The sequence below is a fragment of the Panicum virgatum genome, chromosome 9N (genome assembly GCF_016808335.1).
Source record: "Panicum virgatum strain AP13 chromosome 9N, P.virgatum_v5, whole genome shotgun sequence".
In the NCBI taxonomy this organism is placed as follows: Eukaryota; Viridiplantae; Streptophyta; class Magnoliopsida; order Poales; family Poaceae; genus Panicum; species Panicum virgatum.
In genome coordinates this window covers 3,426,878-3,443,947 of record NC_053153.1, presented here as the reverse complement: position 1 = coordinate 3,443,947, position 17,070 = coordinate 3,426,878, and the positions used below count along the sequence as shown (strand labels likewise).

General features: G+C 48.8%; 3 protein-coding genes across 8 annotated transcripts; 1 reads left to right on the top strand and 2 right to left on the bottom strand.

Annotated features, from left to right (window-relative positions):
* Window positions 1-2,929: 2,929 nt before the first annotated feature.
* On the top strand, window positions 2,930-8,020 carry LOC120688037 (probable galactinol--sucrose galactosyltransferase 2). Its single transcript, XM_039970160.1, has 10 exons — window positions 2,930-3,552; window positions 3,976-4,226; window positions 4,373-4,463; window positions 4,617-4,665; window positions 4,853-4,944; window positions 5,414-5,524; window positions 5,643-6,342; window positions 6,438-6,505; window positions 6,873-7,007; window positions 7,111-8,020. Exons 1-10 carry the CDS (start codon window positions 3,362-3,364, stop codon window positions 7,703-7,705), a joined length of 2,283 nt encoding a protein of 760 aa, XP_039826094.1. The 5' UTR covers window positions 2,930-3,361; the 3' UTR covers window positions 7,706-8,020.
* A 23-nt stretch (window positions 8,021-8,043) lies between these two features.
* LOC120687505 (dirigent protein 4-like) lies at window positions 8,044-10,246 on the bottom strand. Its single transcript, XM_039969520.1, has 2 exons — window positions 10,190-10,246; window positions 8,044-8,544 (listed from the first exon to the last, which is right to left on the bottom strand). Exons 1-2 carry the CDS (start codon window positions 10,244-10,246, stop codon window positions 8,044-8,046), a joined length of 558 nt encoding a protein of 185 aa, XP_039825454.1.
* A 2,187-nt stretch (window positions 10,247-12,433) lies between these two features.
* Window positions 12,434-16,649, bottom strand: LOC120688038 (protein spinster-like). Of its 6 annotated transcripts, XM_039970166.1 has the most exons (7): window positions 16,285-16,601; window positions 15,452-15,817; window positions 14,974-14,981; window positions 14,587-14,685; window positions 14,062-14,491; window positions 13,565-13,740; window positions 12,806-13,439 (listed from the first exon to the last, which is right to left on the bottom strand). In XM_039970166.1, the coding sequence occupies exons 4-7, from the start codon at window positions 14,612-14,614 to the stop codon at window positions 12,841-12,843; spliced, it is 1,233 nt and encodes a 410-aa protein (XP_039826100.1). In that variant the 5' UTR covers window positions 14,615-14,685; window positions 14,974-14,981; window positions 15,452-15,817; window positions 16,285-16,601; the 3' UTR covers window positions 12,806-12,840. The 6 variants fall into 6 exon arrangements, with proteins under 6 accessions (XP_039826095.1, XP_039826097.1, XP_039826100.1 ...); XM_039970164.1 differs by having other exon boundaries at window positions 14,062-14,685; XM_039970165.1 differs by lacking the exons at window positions 14,974-14,981; window positions 15,452-15,817 and having other exon boundaries at window positions 16,285-16,600.
* Window positions 16,650-17,070: the final 421 nt, after the last annotated feature.

The following is a 17,070-nucleotide window of genomic DNA, read 5'->3' as shown; positions in this document are numbered from 1 at the left end:
GCGTCCCTAACACCGATTTTGTAGGTGAAAGTTGAAAATTGGACTTCTGCGATAGTTGAAGAGTGTAATTCGAACTTTTTTTTCCTACCCCTCCTCTTAACTGAGTAGCGAGGAAAGCAACGGAACTGCAATTCTTCGGGCCACCCTCCGGGACTCTGGCGTCGCTCCGACTTGCCGTTGGAGCCTTGTACACGAAGCCCTGCTCGTCTTCCCAATCCCAAGATGGCCTGCCTATCGTGACAGGCCCCAACTGTACGGCTGCACGTTCGCTGGTAGCGACGCGTTGCGCGTGGCCTGGTTCCCAGACCGATCATTCCCATGAATCCCATGTGTCCGTAACTGCCATGGATGCCGGGAAGCGGGAAGTAGGAGGAGGAATGGGTTCTTCCAGGGCCACATGCGAGCAGCTCAATGATGGAGGTGAGGCGATGACGGAGGCCGGCGGCGGCAATGATTAGGCTCCGCCGGTGAGCGAGAACGCCCGGCCGGTTGGTCCAGCACGGCCGCATCAATCGTAATCGTGCTCCGGTACGCCGCGCTGACGTGTCTCCGCGCCCGTCTGTTGTTTGCACACGCGCCCAATATCTTCGCTTGCTGTACCAGATCTTAGTCCTTGTCCACACGATCGACAGTACAGTGCCAACCAAAGACGACACGGCATGCACAATGCACCTGCATCTGTGTGGTACAAACAGCCTGCTTCTTGCCCATCTTCTTGCTTGTTCCATGGAAACGGAGCAAAGCAAAGCTAGCACTGACAGATTCTGCTTTGAACAGGCAATGTTTTTTCTCTTTTTTGGAAATGTATTTCGATCATAATGTTGAACAAAGCACAATGCATGCATGGAATGTGATTCCCAACGGGTGTGCGGGGGAGGCCCGGTTACTTAAAGGATCGGTTGCGTTTAAAGCTGGCCCAAAACTGAGATTAACAACGAGTGAATGAAACCCCTGTCGTGTCAGACACTGCATGATCGATGCTCAATCAGAGGAGCAGAGTCAAATGGACACTGATAGGAAGCATCATCAATCATCATAGATTCCAATCATGACCGAGAATGGTGTTGCTTAGGCAGTTGACGCTTGGCGCCAACTCGACCGTGCGCTAAGAATGAATGAGGTAGAAAGTTTGACTTGTTTTTTTGGAGTGAAAGAAAAGATGATTACTGAGTGCTGTTGATTGCAGGGGAAGACATGATCAAGCGGAACCAGAGAACCATGCCAGACAAGGGAAAAAAGTACTACTACTCTCAATGATTGATTTTCTGACAAATGAATTTTTCAAGGGAAAAAAAACACTAGCTCCGTTCACTATGTGTGTACATGGCCTCGAGAGATGCAAATATTAACCAAATATTTGTCAATCGAGGAGGATATCGAGAGTGTAGCTATAATATTGAAATGTTCTCACTCCATGCAGACTCTTAATTAAATGGTCTGAGTCGGCGTGTTTGGATGGATGGAGGTTGTAAAATTTTTTAGGAAAACTTTTCGGCCCTTGACCACTAATTAGAGGTATTAAATGATGTATAATTACAAAACCAACTCCACAACTATAGTACTGTAGCAGCTACTGTAGCTAATGAGGCCTTTGACCGTACGATTAGGGGATGATTAAGCGCGGTTACTCTAGCATCCCTGTAGCCAATTATGGTGTAACTTGCCTCATTAGATTCGTCTCAAAAAGTTACACACATCCATAAAAAAATTCGCAAATAAACTTCGTTTAGTACTCCATGCATGCATTCGTCTTTTTATGCAAAATTTTACAAAACACGGTCATTGTTCTGTCATGCTATGCTAGTTAAAAGGGCAACAGATGGTCACTTTACATGGGTTTTCCTTAACCCGGCTATATTTACATGGTTAGTGAGTATGACATGCTAAGGACAAATGCTGTGAAACATAGAGAGTAATAGTAATACCATGATGTGGCACAAGTTTTCTTTGACATTATAAGATTCTCGAAGTAGAGTAACTTTGTCTAACATGCTAACAGCTACACAGTGACAAAACCGCTATGACTACTAAATTGTGGCTACAGATAAACACTGCTTAATTGCCTATGAACATGTGGGAGGTGCTGTGGCTTAGCTAGTTTGGCAAACTTGTCTTTCACTACCTGTGTTGTTCTTGTCGAAAAGTTTTTGGGAAGAAAAGGATTCCCAGACAACGTGACAAAAAGAAAAAGATTGAGTAAATAGGTGCCTGAAAATTACAAGGAAGCACACTCCAAAACTTCAGTAAAACGATTGGATATCTGTGGCTTATGTTAGAGTATATATGGATAACGATCCAAAGGATCCAGTTCTTTGCTCGATCCTTATCCATGTATACTTTTAACAGTTCAAATGCGCAACTTCTCTTGCACCATCATTTTTTTTTCACAGTGTGATGTTCTTCTACCATGGTTCTTCAGAAAACTAAGCGGGGTTTCATTTGCTGAAAAAAAGGGATCGAATAGTGCCTGAGTAATAAAGCAAAGCACACTCCAAATCTTCAGCAAAACGATTGGGTACAAATGTGGCTGACAGCTTCCACTTTCAGTGACTTCAGACTGCTGAGTTCTGTTCTTCTACCGAACTTCTTCAGAAAACTGATTCCTCTGTGTTTAATTTTGCAGAAAAATAACAAAAATACAGCAATTAGTGCCTGAAAAATCCAGCAAAGCACACTCCAAATCTTGAGCAAAACGATTCCAGCAGCGAGCTGACAAGACGTTAAGATACACAAAAATCCGGGACAGATCATAGCTGGAACCTGGAAGGCTGGAACATTCACTCTGGATCTTTCACGATCACGAGAGAGACGCCCAAAAGGAAGGCAACAAAATCTCCCCCTGGCCCCACACGCCAGCCACCCACACCTGCCCCCCCAAAAAAATACGCTATTGTGCATAAGCATAGCCTGTATATTCTCCAACCATCTCCGGAGATCCCCATCCTTCGTCACCAAATCCCCCCATGGCTGGCTGGCTGGCTGGAGCACGCGAGAGAGGGGAAGATATTTTCCGTCCAGAAGCTTGAAGTGCTTCCGGCCTCCGGCAATGGCGGCCGGGTTTTACTTTTACCCGAGCAGGGGTAGAAACGTCTCCGTTTTTACCATTTCCGGCGCGCCAGGTGTCACCTCCGCACAACTCCTGGCGCCACTGGCCCGGCTATATAAGCTCCGGCCCGGCGCCCTCCTTCTCCCCCGCAAACCTGATTGTGAGGGCAGCTAATTACTAGTGCTAAGCTCGCTAGTGTGATTAGCGACGACTGGTAGCTTGTTTGTCGCCGCGCTAATTAGTAATTAGCGTGTGACAGAGGAGGTAAATATTGTGCAATAATTCCGGTGGCGGTTCTCTGATCTCGACGGAGAGATGACGGTGACGCCGAAGATCACGGTGGGGGATGGGCGGCTGGTGGCGCACGGGCGGACCATCCTGACCGGCGTGCCGGAGAACATCGTGCTCACGCACGCCTCCGGGGCGGGGCTCGTCGATGGCGCCTTCGTCGGCGCCACGGCCGGCGAGGCCAGGAGCATGCACGTCTTCAGCTTCGGCACCCTCAGGTGAGCAGAGCACCACTGCCAGATGCTTTGAATTACACAAACTAGTTCAGAAGTAGTTGCTTGAGATTTGGATCAGTCAATTCAGACTAATGTGTGGAACAAAGGATTCAGACACCATGTATAGGATTCACAAAATTAGGACTTCTGTGAAATTAGGATTCACAAAATTAGGGCAAGAACGCAATTTTCTGCTTCTTGGGGACCCTGACGACCAGAGTCGCCACTTGTCCGGAAGGTTCGGGACACTTGGCGAAGCTCCATGTCTTCTTGCCCATGTTTTTTCTTCTTGTTCTTCATCTTCATCTAGAGCAAATTCTCGATGCAGCACTGCTGCCACTGTTATTTTATTTTATTTTATTTTTACCGCGCGGAGGTTATTAATAACTGACTGGTGAACCATGTGTGCATGCGCTTCCGCTGTAGGGACCTGCGGTTCATGTGCTGCTTCCGGTTCAAGCTGTGGTGGATGACCCAGCGCATGGGCACCTCCGGCCGCGACGTCCCGCTGGAGACGCAGTTCATGCTCCTGGAGAGCCGCCCGGGCGCCGGCGCCTGCGCCGACGACGACAGCGGCGAGCCGGTGTACCTGGTGATGCTGCCGCTGCTGGAGGGCCAGTTCCGCGCCGCGCTGCAGGGCAACGACCGCGACGAGCTGGAGATCACCCTCGAGAGCGGTAAGCATCCGGCCAAAGCCGCCGCCGTCCTCTTTTCTTTCCCGACGTGTTCCGCGTGACCGCGTCCAGATCATTACTGACCGGTGGTGCTCGCTCGCCGGCGCCGGCGATATTTTTGTTTTGCTTTGTGGCGCGTGGCCGAGCAGGGGACAAGGAGGTTCAGACGGCGCAGGGGACCTACATGGTGTACGTGCACGCCGGGACCAACCCCTTCGACACCATCACTCAGGCTGTCAAGTAAGTGCGTTTTTCTTCTTCCTCACTCTCATGTCTACTGAATGTCTGAATTGCCCATTGCATTTCCCACGAATTACGGCAGTAAAAGCTTGTAGCAGAAATGCTCGGTTCTGAAACTAACCGTGTGTGTTGTGTGAACTGTGAAATGGGCAGGGTTGTGGAGAGGCACCTGCAGACGTTCCACCACAGGGACAAGAAAAAGGTTGGTTGCCTGGTTGGGGGTTCCATTCCAACCCTTTTTCAGATTGGGATTGGGGTCGCTCATGTGACCCGCTCGCTAGGAGCATAGGATTAGGATTAGGATAGTGGCTGCTGCCTTGGCGTTCTTGGCTGGCTCTCCGTTGCGTGGGAACTAACTCTGACGGTTTGGTGTTGTGGTGGTGGCGCAGCTGCCGTCGTTCGTGGACTGGTTCGGCTGGTGCACATGGGACGCCTTCTACACCGACGTCACCGCCGAGGGCGTCAAGCAGGGCCTCCAGAGGTACAACAAAAAAAACTTTTATTTTGTATTTTGTATCAACGGGCCAACTCAGATTTTCTCCACTATTTTGACGACCGTGTTTGGATGCCTCCGTGAAATTTTTTTCACAAAAAGGCGAATGTATGCATGGAGTATTAAACGAAGTTTATTTATAAGATCTTTTTACGGATGGATATAATTTTTCGAGACGAATCTAATGGGCCAAGCTCCACTATAATTAGTTACATTGGTGCTACAGTAACCACATCTAATCGTCCCTTAATCATACGGTCAAAGACCTCATTAGCTACAATAACTGCTACAGTATCATAGTTATATAGGTAGTTTTATAATTAGACTTCATTTAATACCTCTAATTAGTTGTCAAAATGTCGAAAAGTTTTCATGAAAAATTTTCAGGAGCAAACCAAATACGGCGGTGTTGACAATTTTCAGTCACGTTCTGAAACTTTTTCGATGGCTGCTGCAGCTTGGCGGAGGGCGGCACGCCGCCGCGGTTCCTGATCATCGACGACGGGTGGCAGCAGATCGGCAGCGAGAACAAGAAGGAGGCCAACGCCGTCGTCCAGGAAGGCGCGCAGTACGTCGTCTTCGTTCGTCGCATATCACCATTTTTCTCAACTCCGGTGATCGATGGCACAAGTGAACCAAGCTCAACTAGTTGTTGATCGCATCGCAACAATGTCGATCGCATGCAGGTTCGCCAGCAGGCTGACGGGGATCAAGGAGAACGCCAAGTTCCAGAAGAAGAAGGAGGCAGAGCAGCAGCAGGAGGAGCAGGCCGAGCAGCAGGCCCCCGGGCTGAAGCTTCTGGTGGAGGAGGCGAAGCGCGAGCACGGCGTCAAGTACGTGTACGTGTGGCACGCCATGGCGGGGTACTGGGGCGGCGTGAAGCCGGCAGCGGAGGGGATGGAGCACTACGAGAGCGCGCTGGCGTTCCCCGTGCAGTCGCCGGGGGTGATGGGCAACCAGCCGGACATCGTCATGGACTCGCTCTCCGTGCTGGGGCTGGGCCTGGTGCACCCGCGCAAGGCCCTCCGCTTCTACGACGAGCTCCACTCGTACCTGGCCTCCTGCGGCGTCGACGGCGTCAAGGTGGACGTGCAGAACATCATCGAGACGCTGGGCGCCGGCCACGGCGGCCGGGTCTCGCTCACGCGCGCCTACCACCACGCGCTCGAGGCCTCCGTCGCGCGCAACTTCCCCGACAATGGCTGCATCTCCTGCATGTGCCACAACACCGACATGCTCTACAGCGCCCGCCAGACCGCCGTCGTGCGCGCCTCCGACGACTTCTACCCGCGCGACCCGGCGTCGCACACCATCCACATCTCCTCCGTCGCCTACAACACGCTCTTCCTCGGCGAGTTCATGCAGCCCGACTGGGACATGTTCCATGTATGTGCGCCGCCATTGTCGTCGTCGTCAACCTTTGATGTCGACCCGCAATGCCATCACTGACTGACTAGTCGGAATGCATGTGCCTGCTGCAGAGCCTGCACCCGGCGGCGGAGTACCACGGCGCGGCGCGGGCGATCGGCGGCTGCCCGATCTACGTCAGGTGAGCCACCGCTCGCTCTCCCTCTCTCGATCTGAATACGTCAGTCGTTGTCGCGGCGTCCGTCGAAGCCAGCCGGCAAAAGTGAGCGATCCCTCGAGGGAGGGGAAGCAAACCGGATGATTGGGTTGCCCTGGGTCCATGGCATGTCAGCGCCGGCGCGGGCGGGGCTCGTCGTGCTGATCCCTTGGGCACCGCCATGATTGGCCGTCGCCGTCAGCACATCGCCGGCGGCCTTGCCTGGCGCAGATGCTGCGGTAGCAATCTGGCACGGCTTGCGCGCACTGCGCCTTGACCAGTCAACTCAACAGTGACAAGCAAGGTGACTTGCGGTTACTGACGCTCTGCTCTCACGTCTCTGTCTCGCCAGCGACAAGCCGGGCAACCACAACTTCGAGCTGCTCAAGAAGCTCGTGCTCCCCGACGGCTCCGTGCTCCGCGCGCAGCTCCCCGGCCGCCCCACGCGCGACTGCCTCTTCGCCGACCCGGCGCGCGACGGCACCAGGTAATTAAAGAGATCATCATCACAGACCCATTCGCTTTCCCTTTCCAGAATCAGAACCAGCAGAGCACCTGATCTGATCTGACCCGTTGGATGGCGCGCGCAGCCTGCTCAAGATCTGGAACGTGAACAAGTGCACGGGCGTGGTGGGCGTGTTCAACTGCCAGGGCGCCGGCTGGTGCCGCGTCACCAAGAAGACCCGCGTCCACGACGCCGCGCCGGGGACGCTCACCGGCTCCGTCCGCGCCGAGGACGTGGACGCGATCGCCGACCTCGCCGGCCCGGGCTGGGGCGGCGAGGCTGTCGTGTACGCCTACCGATCGGGGGAGCTCATCCGGCTGCCCAGGGGCGCCACGCTGCCGGTGACGCTCAAGGTCCTGGAGTTCGAGCTGTTCCACGTCGCCCCCGTCAAGGAGGTGGCGCTGGGCGTGTCGTTCGCGCCCATCGGGCTGCTCGGCATGTTCAACGCCGGCGGCGCGGTGGAGCAGTGCGAGGCCGGCGCCGACGCGGACGCCGTCGTGCGGCTCAGGGTCCGCGGCTGCGGCCGGTTCGGCGCCTACTGCTCGCGGAGGCCGGCGCGGTGCACGCTGGACGCGGCCGAGGCGGAGTTCACCTACGACGCCGACACGGGGCTCGTCGCGCTCGACATCCCCGTGCCGGAGAAGGAGTTCTACAGATGGAACCTGGAGATCCATGTCTAGGAGGCTCTTCGATCTTCCCCGCCGACGTGTCCGTCATGGTGCTCGCCTCATTCTTTGGTGGATTGACCACTACGCGTCTGTGGTTGGTGTGCGACACGGGAGAGGCGTGTGCACGAAATGAAGGCGTCCGCTATTGATGCGCCCTCTCCCTAGAAGAATAAACTAGCGCTCTGTACTGCACAGAACTACTGTTGCATATGCAATAAACGACGACCACACCATGTATACATTTTAGGCGATCGAGCAAACTGAAAACAGAACCAGATCGAACAATACAAAATTTAGGAATCTAGCATTATTGTGCTGCGATGCAAACGTCAAATGTACGAGCTAGCAATTCAATGGTGATGGAGGGTGACGTTGTATTCTATGATGGCGTCGCCATTGTTGTTGTCCAAGTAATGCGTCCGGAGCAAGGCGTAGCCCCGGGCCATCCGGAACTTGCCGCGGCCGCCGACGATGGCGAGCTCCCTCCCGACCGGGTGCTCGACGACCGTGTTCCGCGAGTAGACGACGAATGCGCTGCCGTTGAAGGGGCCGTCGGTGAGCTCGAAGTCCATGCCGAGGACGAGCGACAGCTGCGCCCTCCCGGACGAGATGTACAGGCCCTGCGCGTTCCCGACCACCTTGGACTCCCGCTGGGGGCCCTCGGTGAGCACGTCGTCGGTGGCGTAGAGGGAGCCGAAGGGCACCGGGTCGTCGGGCTTGGGCGTGCGGCTGCCGCCGCGGGCGACGAGGACGGCGCTCGGGTCCTTCCCGCTCAGGGTGTCGTGGAGGAAGAAGTGCAGGTGGGTGGTCTTCGCCGGGCCGAGCAGCAGGTCGGTGGTGTCGGCGGCTGACTGGAGGGAGGCGGCGGCGCCGAGCAGGAGGGTGGCGAGGAGGAGGAGGGGCGATAGGGTCCTCATGGTGTTCTTCCTTTGGATCTTGGGAAGTGGAATTCACAACTGAATTTGGTACAGTGATTGCATTGCATTTTATAGCACAAGATTCGCGTACATTTATGGTTTTTTTTTAAATATGGACATAATTGCACTGGACTCCCAGCATGCATGGAAAATCTTTTGCACCCAACTAAGCATTTGTCCATTTCCATATATGATTGAAGAAATTTGAATTTCTGTACGGCAAGAGAACCAACTGGCCATAATTACCATTAATTAGCAGCCACAGATGAGACAAATATTTGCTGCATTAAAGGTATTCCAACTGTAGCCTAGGCACCTGGCTGATTGCATAAATTGGAGGGACATTAAAAAAATCAACATTTATTATCCAGCTTGTTTCAAATCATCTGTAGATTCTACAGCATAATCCTAGAAAAGCATATCCTAGGGCAAATGACATTGTCATGCTCTACAAGTACCAGGGTAAACTATATAACCAGTTCACCAAACAACCACGCAGTTAGTCTGCTAATGGTTTGGATTGAAATGGGTTTAATGGATTGAATTTTGATATGGATTGTGTTTGAGTGGATTTAAATGGGTTTTATTACCTAATGGGGTGTAGTGGAGCGGATTCTATGTAAATATGAATTGGACTGGATTGGGGTGGGCTGAAATGGATTCTTTATGCAAAACGGTATGACTATATATAAACGTCGGTCATGTAAGAGCCGGATCCTAGAAATAAAATATCACGTTCACATTATAAAATTTTATCAAAATTGACTGAAATTTGTTGGAGATGGCTCAGTATGACTAGCAGCTACTTTGTGCAAAGCAGTGTGGCTAGAATTACACGTGGGTCTCACGTCAAGAGCCGGACCCTAGAAATAAAACCTTGTGTTCACACTATAATTTTTTTCGAAATTGACTGAATTTTTTTGTAGAAGACTCAATATGACTAGGAGCTACTCTGTGCAAAGCAGCGTGGCTAGAGTTACACGTGGGTCCCACATCAAGAGCCGGACTCTAGAAATAAAATCTCGTGTTCACACTATAAAATTTTATCAAAATTGACTGAAATGTGTTGGAGATGACTCAGTATGACTAGCAGCTACTTTGTGCAAAACAGTGTGGCTGGAATCACACATGAGTCCCACATCAAGAGCCGGACCCTAGAAATCAAACCTAGCGTTCACACTATAAAATTTTATCGAAATTAACCGAATTTGTTGGAGATGGCTCAGTATAACTGACAGCTATTCTGTGCAAAACGGTATGACAAAATCTACACTATAATTTTTTTTTGGGAAATGGGTTCTTGTTGGATTGTAATCATAGTTTGGCTAATAGTTTATTACATCATGAGCTGAAATGTTTGGATTGAATTGGTTTGTGGTGGTGGTGGTTTGTGGTGGTGGTGGTAATATTAATTTCTCTAATGAGAATGGATTGGTGTGGGTATAGTTTAGTTTCCAACCCATTTGCAGGCTACACGCAGTTAGTTCTGCTCTTTCCAGCTTTTGCGGTGCTTGTGCTTGATACGGCCTGCCTTCCACACTGTCCTACAGTCCTTTTCATCTTCAACCCAGCAAAATACCTGGTACCTGCAAATAGAAGTATTACTAGAAAGACTGGCGCTGCGTTGCCGCGCCATAACCTGTAGCCCAGTGATTGGTACGAAGGCTGGGAATGTTTTTCACGAAATTTTAGGCTATGGATTAATTTATAGAAACTTTAGTGTATTATTACTTAGTTAGAATGTAGGGCCGCGGGTTGATCGTCATGATTTTGGGAGCCTTTTTTGCAAAGTTTTGGGTGCGAGTACATTTTTAGGAAGTTTAGGGCTTTTTTTTGTAAAAGTCTATGGAGCATGGGTTAATTGCTGTAGAGCTTGGTTTTGTAAAAAATGCATGGATCGTGGGTTGGTTGTCATAAAGTTATATGAGAGGTAGTTGGATCGAGAGAGTTCTCGTAAAATTGCTGAAGAGGTGGCTTGAATAAATGGTATTTATGAATTAACTGAGTGTGGGCTGAACTATATATTAATTTTGATAAAGTTCAAGGAGTTTTTTATAAAATGAAGTGTAGGCTGAAATTAACTGAGTGTGGGCTGGACTATATAAATGAGTTGAGTATAATTGACAATAAAGTTACTATGTTTTTTTCCAAAGGTAGGGATTATCTGGTATATTCTATTTATAGGCAGTGTTATAACCCATTATGCAGTGTGTAAATGTGTGAGGCGATTTAACCCGTCAACGATATACATTAAGCGGGTTGGTTCTGTAGAAGTCTTGGTGTGTTTTCTGTGGATTTGTTGTTCGTGGAGTGCAAATTGATTTCACCAAAGCTCATAGGGTTTTATGTGGAGCGACGTAGATAGAGTGCGAGTTGATTTTATTAGATTTCAGAGGTTTTTTTTTTAAAACCGTAGTAGGCCCCACATATAATTGGTTCCGTGGGTCCCACATACGGTGGGGCCCACTTTTGGGTCCCGTGAGTCCACAGTGGGGCCCACTAGGGGCCTACGGGGCCTACGGGGCCCACGGTGGGGCCCATATGTGGGACCCATATGTTGGATCAATCCGAGGCATTCACGCGCAATCCGACGGCCGAGATATTTCAGCCTATGTGGCGCAATGTGGGGGTAGAAATCCCCCACCCCCCTTAGTATATTCTATTATGGGCAGTGTTATAGCCCATTATGCAGTGTGTAAATGTGTGAGGCGATTTAACCCGTTAACGATATACATTAAGCGGGTTGGTTTTGCAGAAGTCTTGGGGTGTTTTATGTGGATTTGTTATTCGTGGAGTGTAAATTGATTTCACCAAAGCTCATAGAGTTTTATATGGAGCGACGTAGATAGAGTGCGAGTTGATTTTATCAGACTTCAGAGGTTTTTTTAAAAAATTGTAGTAGGCCCCACATATAATTAGTTCTGTGGGCCCCACATATGGTGGGACCCACTTGTGGGTCCCGTGAGTCCACAGTGGGGCCCACTTGTGGGTTCTATGGGTCCACAATGGGGCCCACTTGTGGGACCCACATTGTTGGGTCCTACGGGGCCCACAGTGGAGCCCATAACCCACTTGTGGGTCCCGTGAGTCCACAGCGGGGCCCACTTGTGGGACCCACATTGTTGGGTCCTACGGGGCCCACGGTGGGGCCCTTAACCCACTTGTGGGTCCCATGAGTCCACAGTGGGGCCCACTTGTGGGTCACGTGGGTCCACAGTGGGTCCCACTTGTGGGACCCACATTGTTGGGTCCTACGGGCCCACGGTGGGGCCCATATGTTGGATCAATCCGAGCCATTCACGCCCGATCCGACGGCCGATATATTTCAGCCTACGTGGCGCAATGTGGGGGCAGAAATCGCCCCCCATTTAGGTCTTTTAAAGATTATCGCTTATCAGGCTGCTTTTTACAATCAACTAATATCTATCCAATTCCTTGGAACAATATTGGAGCCTAAATACCATGCTTCTTTTATCAATAAACAAGCCACTACATGGCACATTTTTGGAACACAAATATTAAAATTAGATGAAACTGTTGCTACACATAATATTCCTAAGAATACCAAGTGATGTAAAAGCCAGCATTAAGGGGCATTCTAGCTTCTAAACACTAAAAAATTTCTCTATCCCATTACAAGCTTCATTCATAGGCCATCTTCCTGTTTCCACACTTCCCCTTGTGCCTGTAGTTTTCTTGCGTTCATAGGTCATCTGCTAGACTGCTGAAAGTCAGATGAGATCAGAGAAATAGAACGATTTACAGGAACTATAGGACTGTTGCGGAAAAATAATTCAGTCTTCAATGTGCTGGATACATGCACTGTCAAAAAGGTATGAATCTTCTTGTATTGATAAACTGAATCTGGTACAAGAGTTCTTGTAATGATATCAGCATCGGCCTGGCATCATGGTTCAGGCAATTCAATACAAGTTTACATACTGACTATAGTAACACAATGAGAATGCACTCTCCAGATAAGATCTACATGTACAATGAACTGACTACATTGAGAGTTATGATGCCATCCAATTAATCATTTGTATACAAAAACGTGTGCTCCTGTATGCCATCAGCCTGAAGGACATGAAAAGTGAATTTCCTAACCAACAACCAAAGTACTTCAATCAAAACTTCAAGGTTGGCAGCGTTGTAAATGTTAACAATCGAAACTAGCAATTGAAACCAACCAAATAAAAAACCACATCATTATTCCTCGTTAGAAACCTTTCATATGAGCTCCTGTTCTTTGATGCTGGCTAATCTAGCATTTTCTCGGTCACGCTTGAACACAGTGTACAATGGGGTGTAAAACATGAGACACAGAGCAAAAGGGACAATCATCATAGTCAATAGACCTCTCGATAGTGCATAAGCTCCTTCGACCGATCCGTGCGTTAGATCAATAGTCTTTGCATTGTAGCCATAAATCTTTTCAGTGACGATGCCAACAGCAGGTGCAGCCAGTGAGCCAAATGAGCCTTCAAATGCACGATCAAAGGCGTAGATCATTGTGCGGTGCTTGGGAGGAACGACCTCTGCAAACATAGGGTTGTTTGCACAAGTAGCACACCAGCTTATGGTAATGCCCATTAAGAAGAGTGTGACAGCATAGGCCAACCAGTAATCAACAGACTGGGGAATGACTGTAAGGAGGATCCATGAAAAAGGGATGCCCATGAAGGCGCTGAACTGAGCACACATGATTCGAGCAGAATCTGGATAGTATCTTGATAGGCGATCTGCTATTACGCCACCTCGAAATGATCCACTGGCGCACCCAATAGCAAAAAAGCTGTTTAGTGCTGCAGAGCTGCTGTTGTCGAAACCTAGGAGAGTTGAAGAGTGTAAATGTTCAGTTACAGAAAGGGTCACTTATCAGTCCAGGTATTGAAAGTTACAGAAAGGGTCACTTATCAGTTCAAGTATTGAAAAAAGTCCATTGCTTTCGTACCAATGAGTTCAAACCACATGGTGAAGAAAACTACAGCAGCCCATGGCAAAGAGCCAACAATGCCTTGCAATACAATGATTTGAAATGTCCGCACTTTCATTACTGATCTCGCCGTCATCCATGAATCCTTCCAGATGGAATGTGGGGGAAGGATACCATTGCTAACCAAATGTGACCTGCCATTTCCACAACATCATATTGTTATGCTAATATGCAAATATACAGTTCTAGTGGTCTTCAGGGTTTTGCATGAAAAAAACCAGTAGCGTACATGATTAAATGGTAACATGATATTTAGAGTCACCCTGCATCAGCTATGGAAGAGAAACAAGCTTTGATAAATTTTCAAATCAGATGAAAATTTTCCAGCATACAAGCATCAATACAGTAATGCTACTTATGCCTTCTTAATACAAATTGGTGTCATTCATCTTTTAAAATATGAATAGGCAAGTAGATAGTTTTTTTTTTCTCCTAAAATTGGAAGAAAACCATACCTCTCATTGTCCTCATCACCACCATAATGGCTTGGAGACGTTTTTCTAGGATCAACTGCGTAAAGGTATACAAGAAGTCCAATTATGAAGCTCACAAATGCAACCGATATAAATGCAAGCCGCCATCCTGGCAAACCATAATAATCCCCTCCAGCCACTATTGTTGCCAAAACACTGCCTCCTATACCACCTACTGAACCAATAAGTGCTAGCAAACCAAATCCTGCTCCACGTGTGCCATCTTTGTAACTATCAGCAATAAAGGATTGAAGCGCTGGTATTACAATGGCAAGTCCAAAACCATTTACAGCTCTCCAGAATGCAACCTGCCCAAAATACTGGCTGACACCAACAGCTCCTGTTGATAAAGCCCAGAAGGCAGTCCCTATTGCAAGAACTGCAGGGCGGTCATAGTGAAGAGCAAGGACACCTGCCAAGGGAGATGCTATGGACTTCAGAGAGTTCATCATGAATGTAAGGTACCCCAGATCAGTAGGACCAGCATTGAAAGCAGCACTGACTTCCTTGTAAACAGCTGGGAGGAGATTCTCATCTGCTCGTTCTAATATGGAAGCTAGGTTGATGAGGATAAGCGAAATGGAGAAACCAAACATCTTCTTTGACCTGAAACAAGGAGATGTTGTTAGGGTGTGATTAAAAAAAAGGAAAGAGAGACTGAGAGAGAGGATAGATTTCAGAATGCTACATGACGCTCCTAGAATCCTCTCAAGCCACAGCAAAGGCAATGTTTTGGGCAGAAATCTCATTTAAGTTTGACCTATAATACCTTCGTATGAATTTAGTTTTTTCTTTCTTTCTTGGGGGATGTGGCCATGTACAAATCATCACTTTTGTTACTAGAGGGAGTAACTAACAAGCAAATAGCCAGTCTTGTTGTGATAAGAGATTCACCTTCTAACATCCAAAAGCATCGTCTTCCACTGCCCAGTGGCGGCGGCCTTCTGGCGACAAGTTGGTTTCGAGCTAAATGCACATGCAACCGTCGAAACACTACAATCTCTCACAGCATCAAGCCCCGCCCCGAATCCCCACGGGTCGGTTTTCCTCTTCCTATGCTGCTGGAACATTTGGAAGCACCGCAACCGGGTCGTGTTCGACGGCGCCGAGCCTTGCCTACAACGACTCTTGCGCAACTGCAACGAAGATGCGCGCCTCTGGGCATGGCGCCTGCCTAGGGCGGACGCTGGAGTAATCGAGTCCTGGTGTAACCTGTTTTCCCCCATGTAACAATCTGTAACATATTTTCAACCCCCCCCCCCCCCCCGATACCCCCATTTCTGCTGTACAATCTGACTCATGAGTCAAATGAATGAAATATGAAAATCAGGTGGGGAAACTTTCCCCCCCGTTTGGCTGTCAAAAAAAAAACATCCAAAAGGAACACATGCCAATGGAATGATCGATTGATCAGTATATTCCTACTCCATGCATCAACTCCATACTTGGAAAATGCTTCTAGGAAAACAGATGGGGGCCTTGGAGGTGCTCCAGCATCGACATCATTTTCATTTGGTGAGGACTGTAAAGCATTACTTGTTGCTCTATAGGTACAGAGGATACATTCGATGGGATCTACCCTGAGGTCAGCACTGCTGGATCTGGATCGAAAGTTTGAACACTAATCCATGGCTGATTCCAACAGCCTTATGAATCAATGCAACGTTCAGAATCCAGAATCCGAAGATCAGAGTGGAGTTCCAGCAAAAACATTGGCACCCTTGCGATCTCAAGACTACTGTAAAAACAAAACCTTCAGTACTACCATTAAAACCAAATATATGTATAAAAAAGAACCCCCCCCCCCCAAAAAAAAAAAGGGTTTGATCTTCCAAATGCAAGTGCAATGAGCAAGAATATTCCCTGGATGCAGGGCAGTTAAAGACTGTTGCTAAGGAATCCTCCGATCCATCCGAGCCTAAAGAGTGGCAGGATATCCGACTCCATATCACCAAGAGCCAGCTCTTACGATTAGAGAACGCCTAAAACTAGATTAACCCATCTTTTGACCTATGATTAACACGACGAACTCAACGCCCCTACAAACATTAGATTCCGATCCCAAGCAAACGACGCAACACCGCGAGAAGAGTCGTTTAGCAAGAACTGGGCCGGGAACGGGGAACCCATATGAGACGAACGAATCGCCCAGAACGCCTGAAGAAACAACCCCTCTCTTTCTAGGAGAAAGAATCGTCAGCTCACCTCATGCTGGAGCAGGAAAAGTGCCTGCGTCGAGGAGCAGGAGCACTAGATCCCCAATAACCGCTGCTGACTCGCCGGCAGCGTTGTCCGGATCTTGGGAGCCTTTTCTTCTCCCCGGATGTGTCGCTGGTCCAGTGGCGCGGTTGGAGGAAGCAACGACCAACGACGAGGGGCAGGACTGGAAATCCGAGGAAATGCACGAGGATCCATGTGTTTGACTTGTGATTACTCCTTTCCTTGCTTGATCTGGGCCGGTGATTCTGGCATGGTTTCCCTTCGTGGCAGGGTGAAAATGGCCAGTAAGATCTTATCCAAACGTCTGGTTCTTATTCTTATCCCCTCTAATTTGCATGTCACCAATAACCGATTCACACTTGATCAAAATGCGCAAAGCCATTGTATGCCCCAAAAAAATAATAACAAATAGTCCTAAGCAAGGATACATCCAGATGTCTATTAGGGCCACGTGTCAATTCTGTTTACTTGAAAAAAAACAGTGTCAACTCTGCACGACCGTCGTCTCCCAAAGGAAGAAAAACCCAAATAAACACCTCAATTCCACAATATTTATCTGATAATCCATCCAATAAGAAAATGTTTGCTGCTGTTTTGCCAAATATTAATATTGTTTGTGGCGCCTAGTATACGAGAAACCGAAAACATAATGTGCTGTTTTTGTATGTCTTAAATGTACCCGTAGCATACACAATTTCTAATATAATTTAGATATCGCAGAAGGGCCGGACAACCACGGTCCGAATTACCAAACTGGAACAGGGCTGAAAA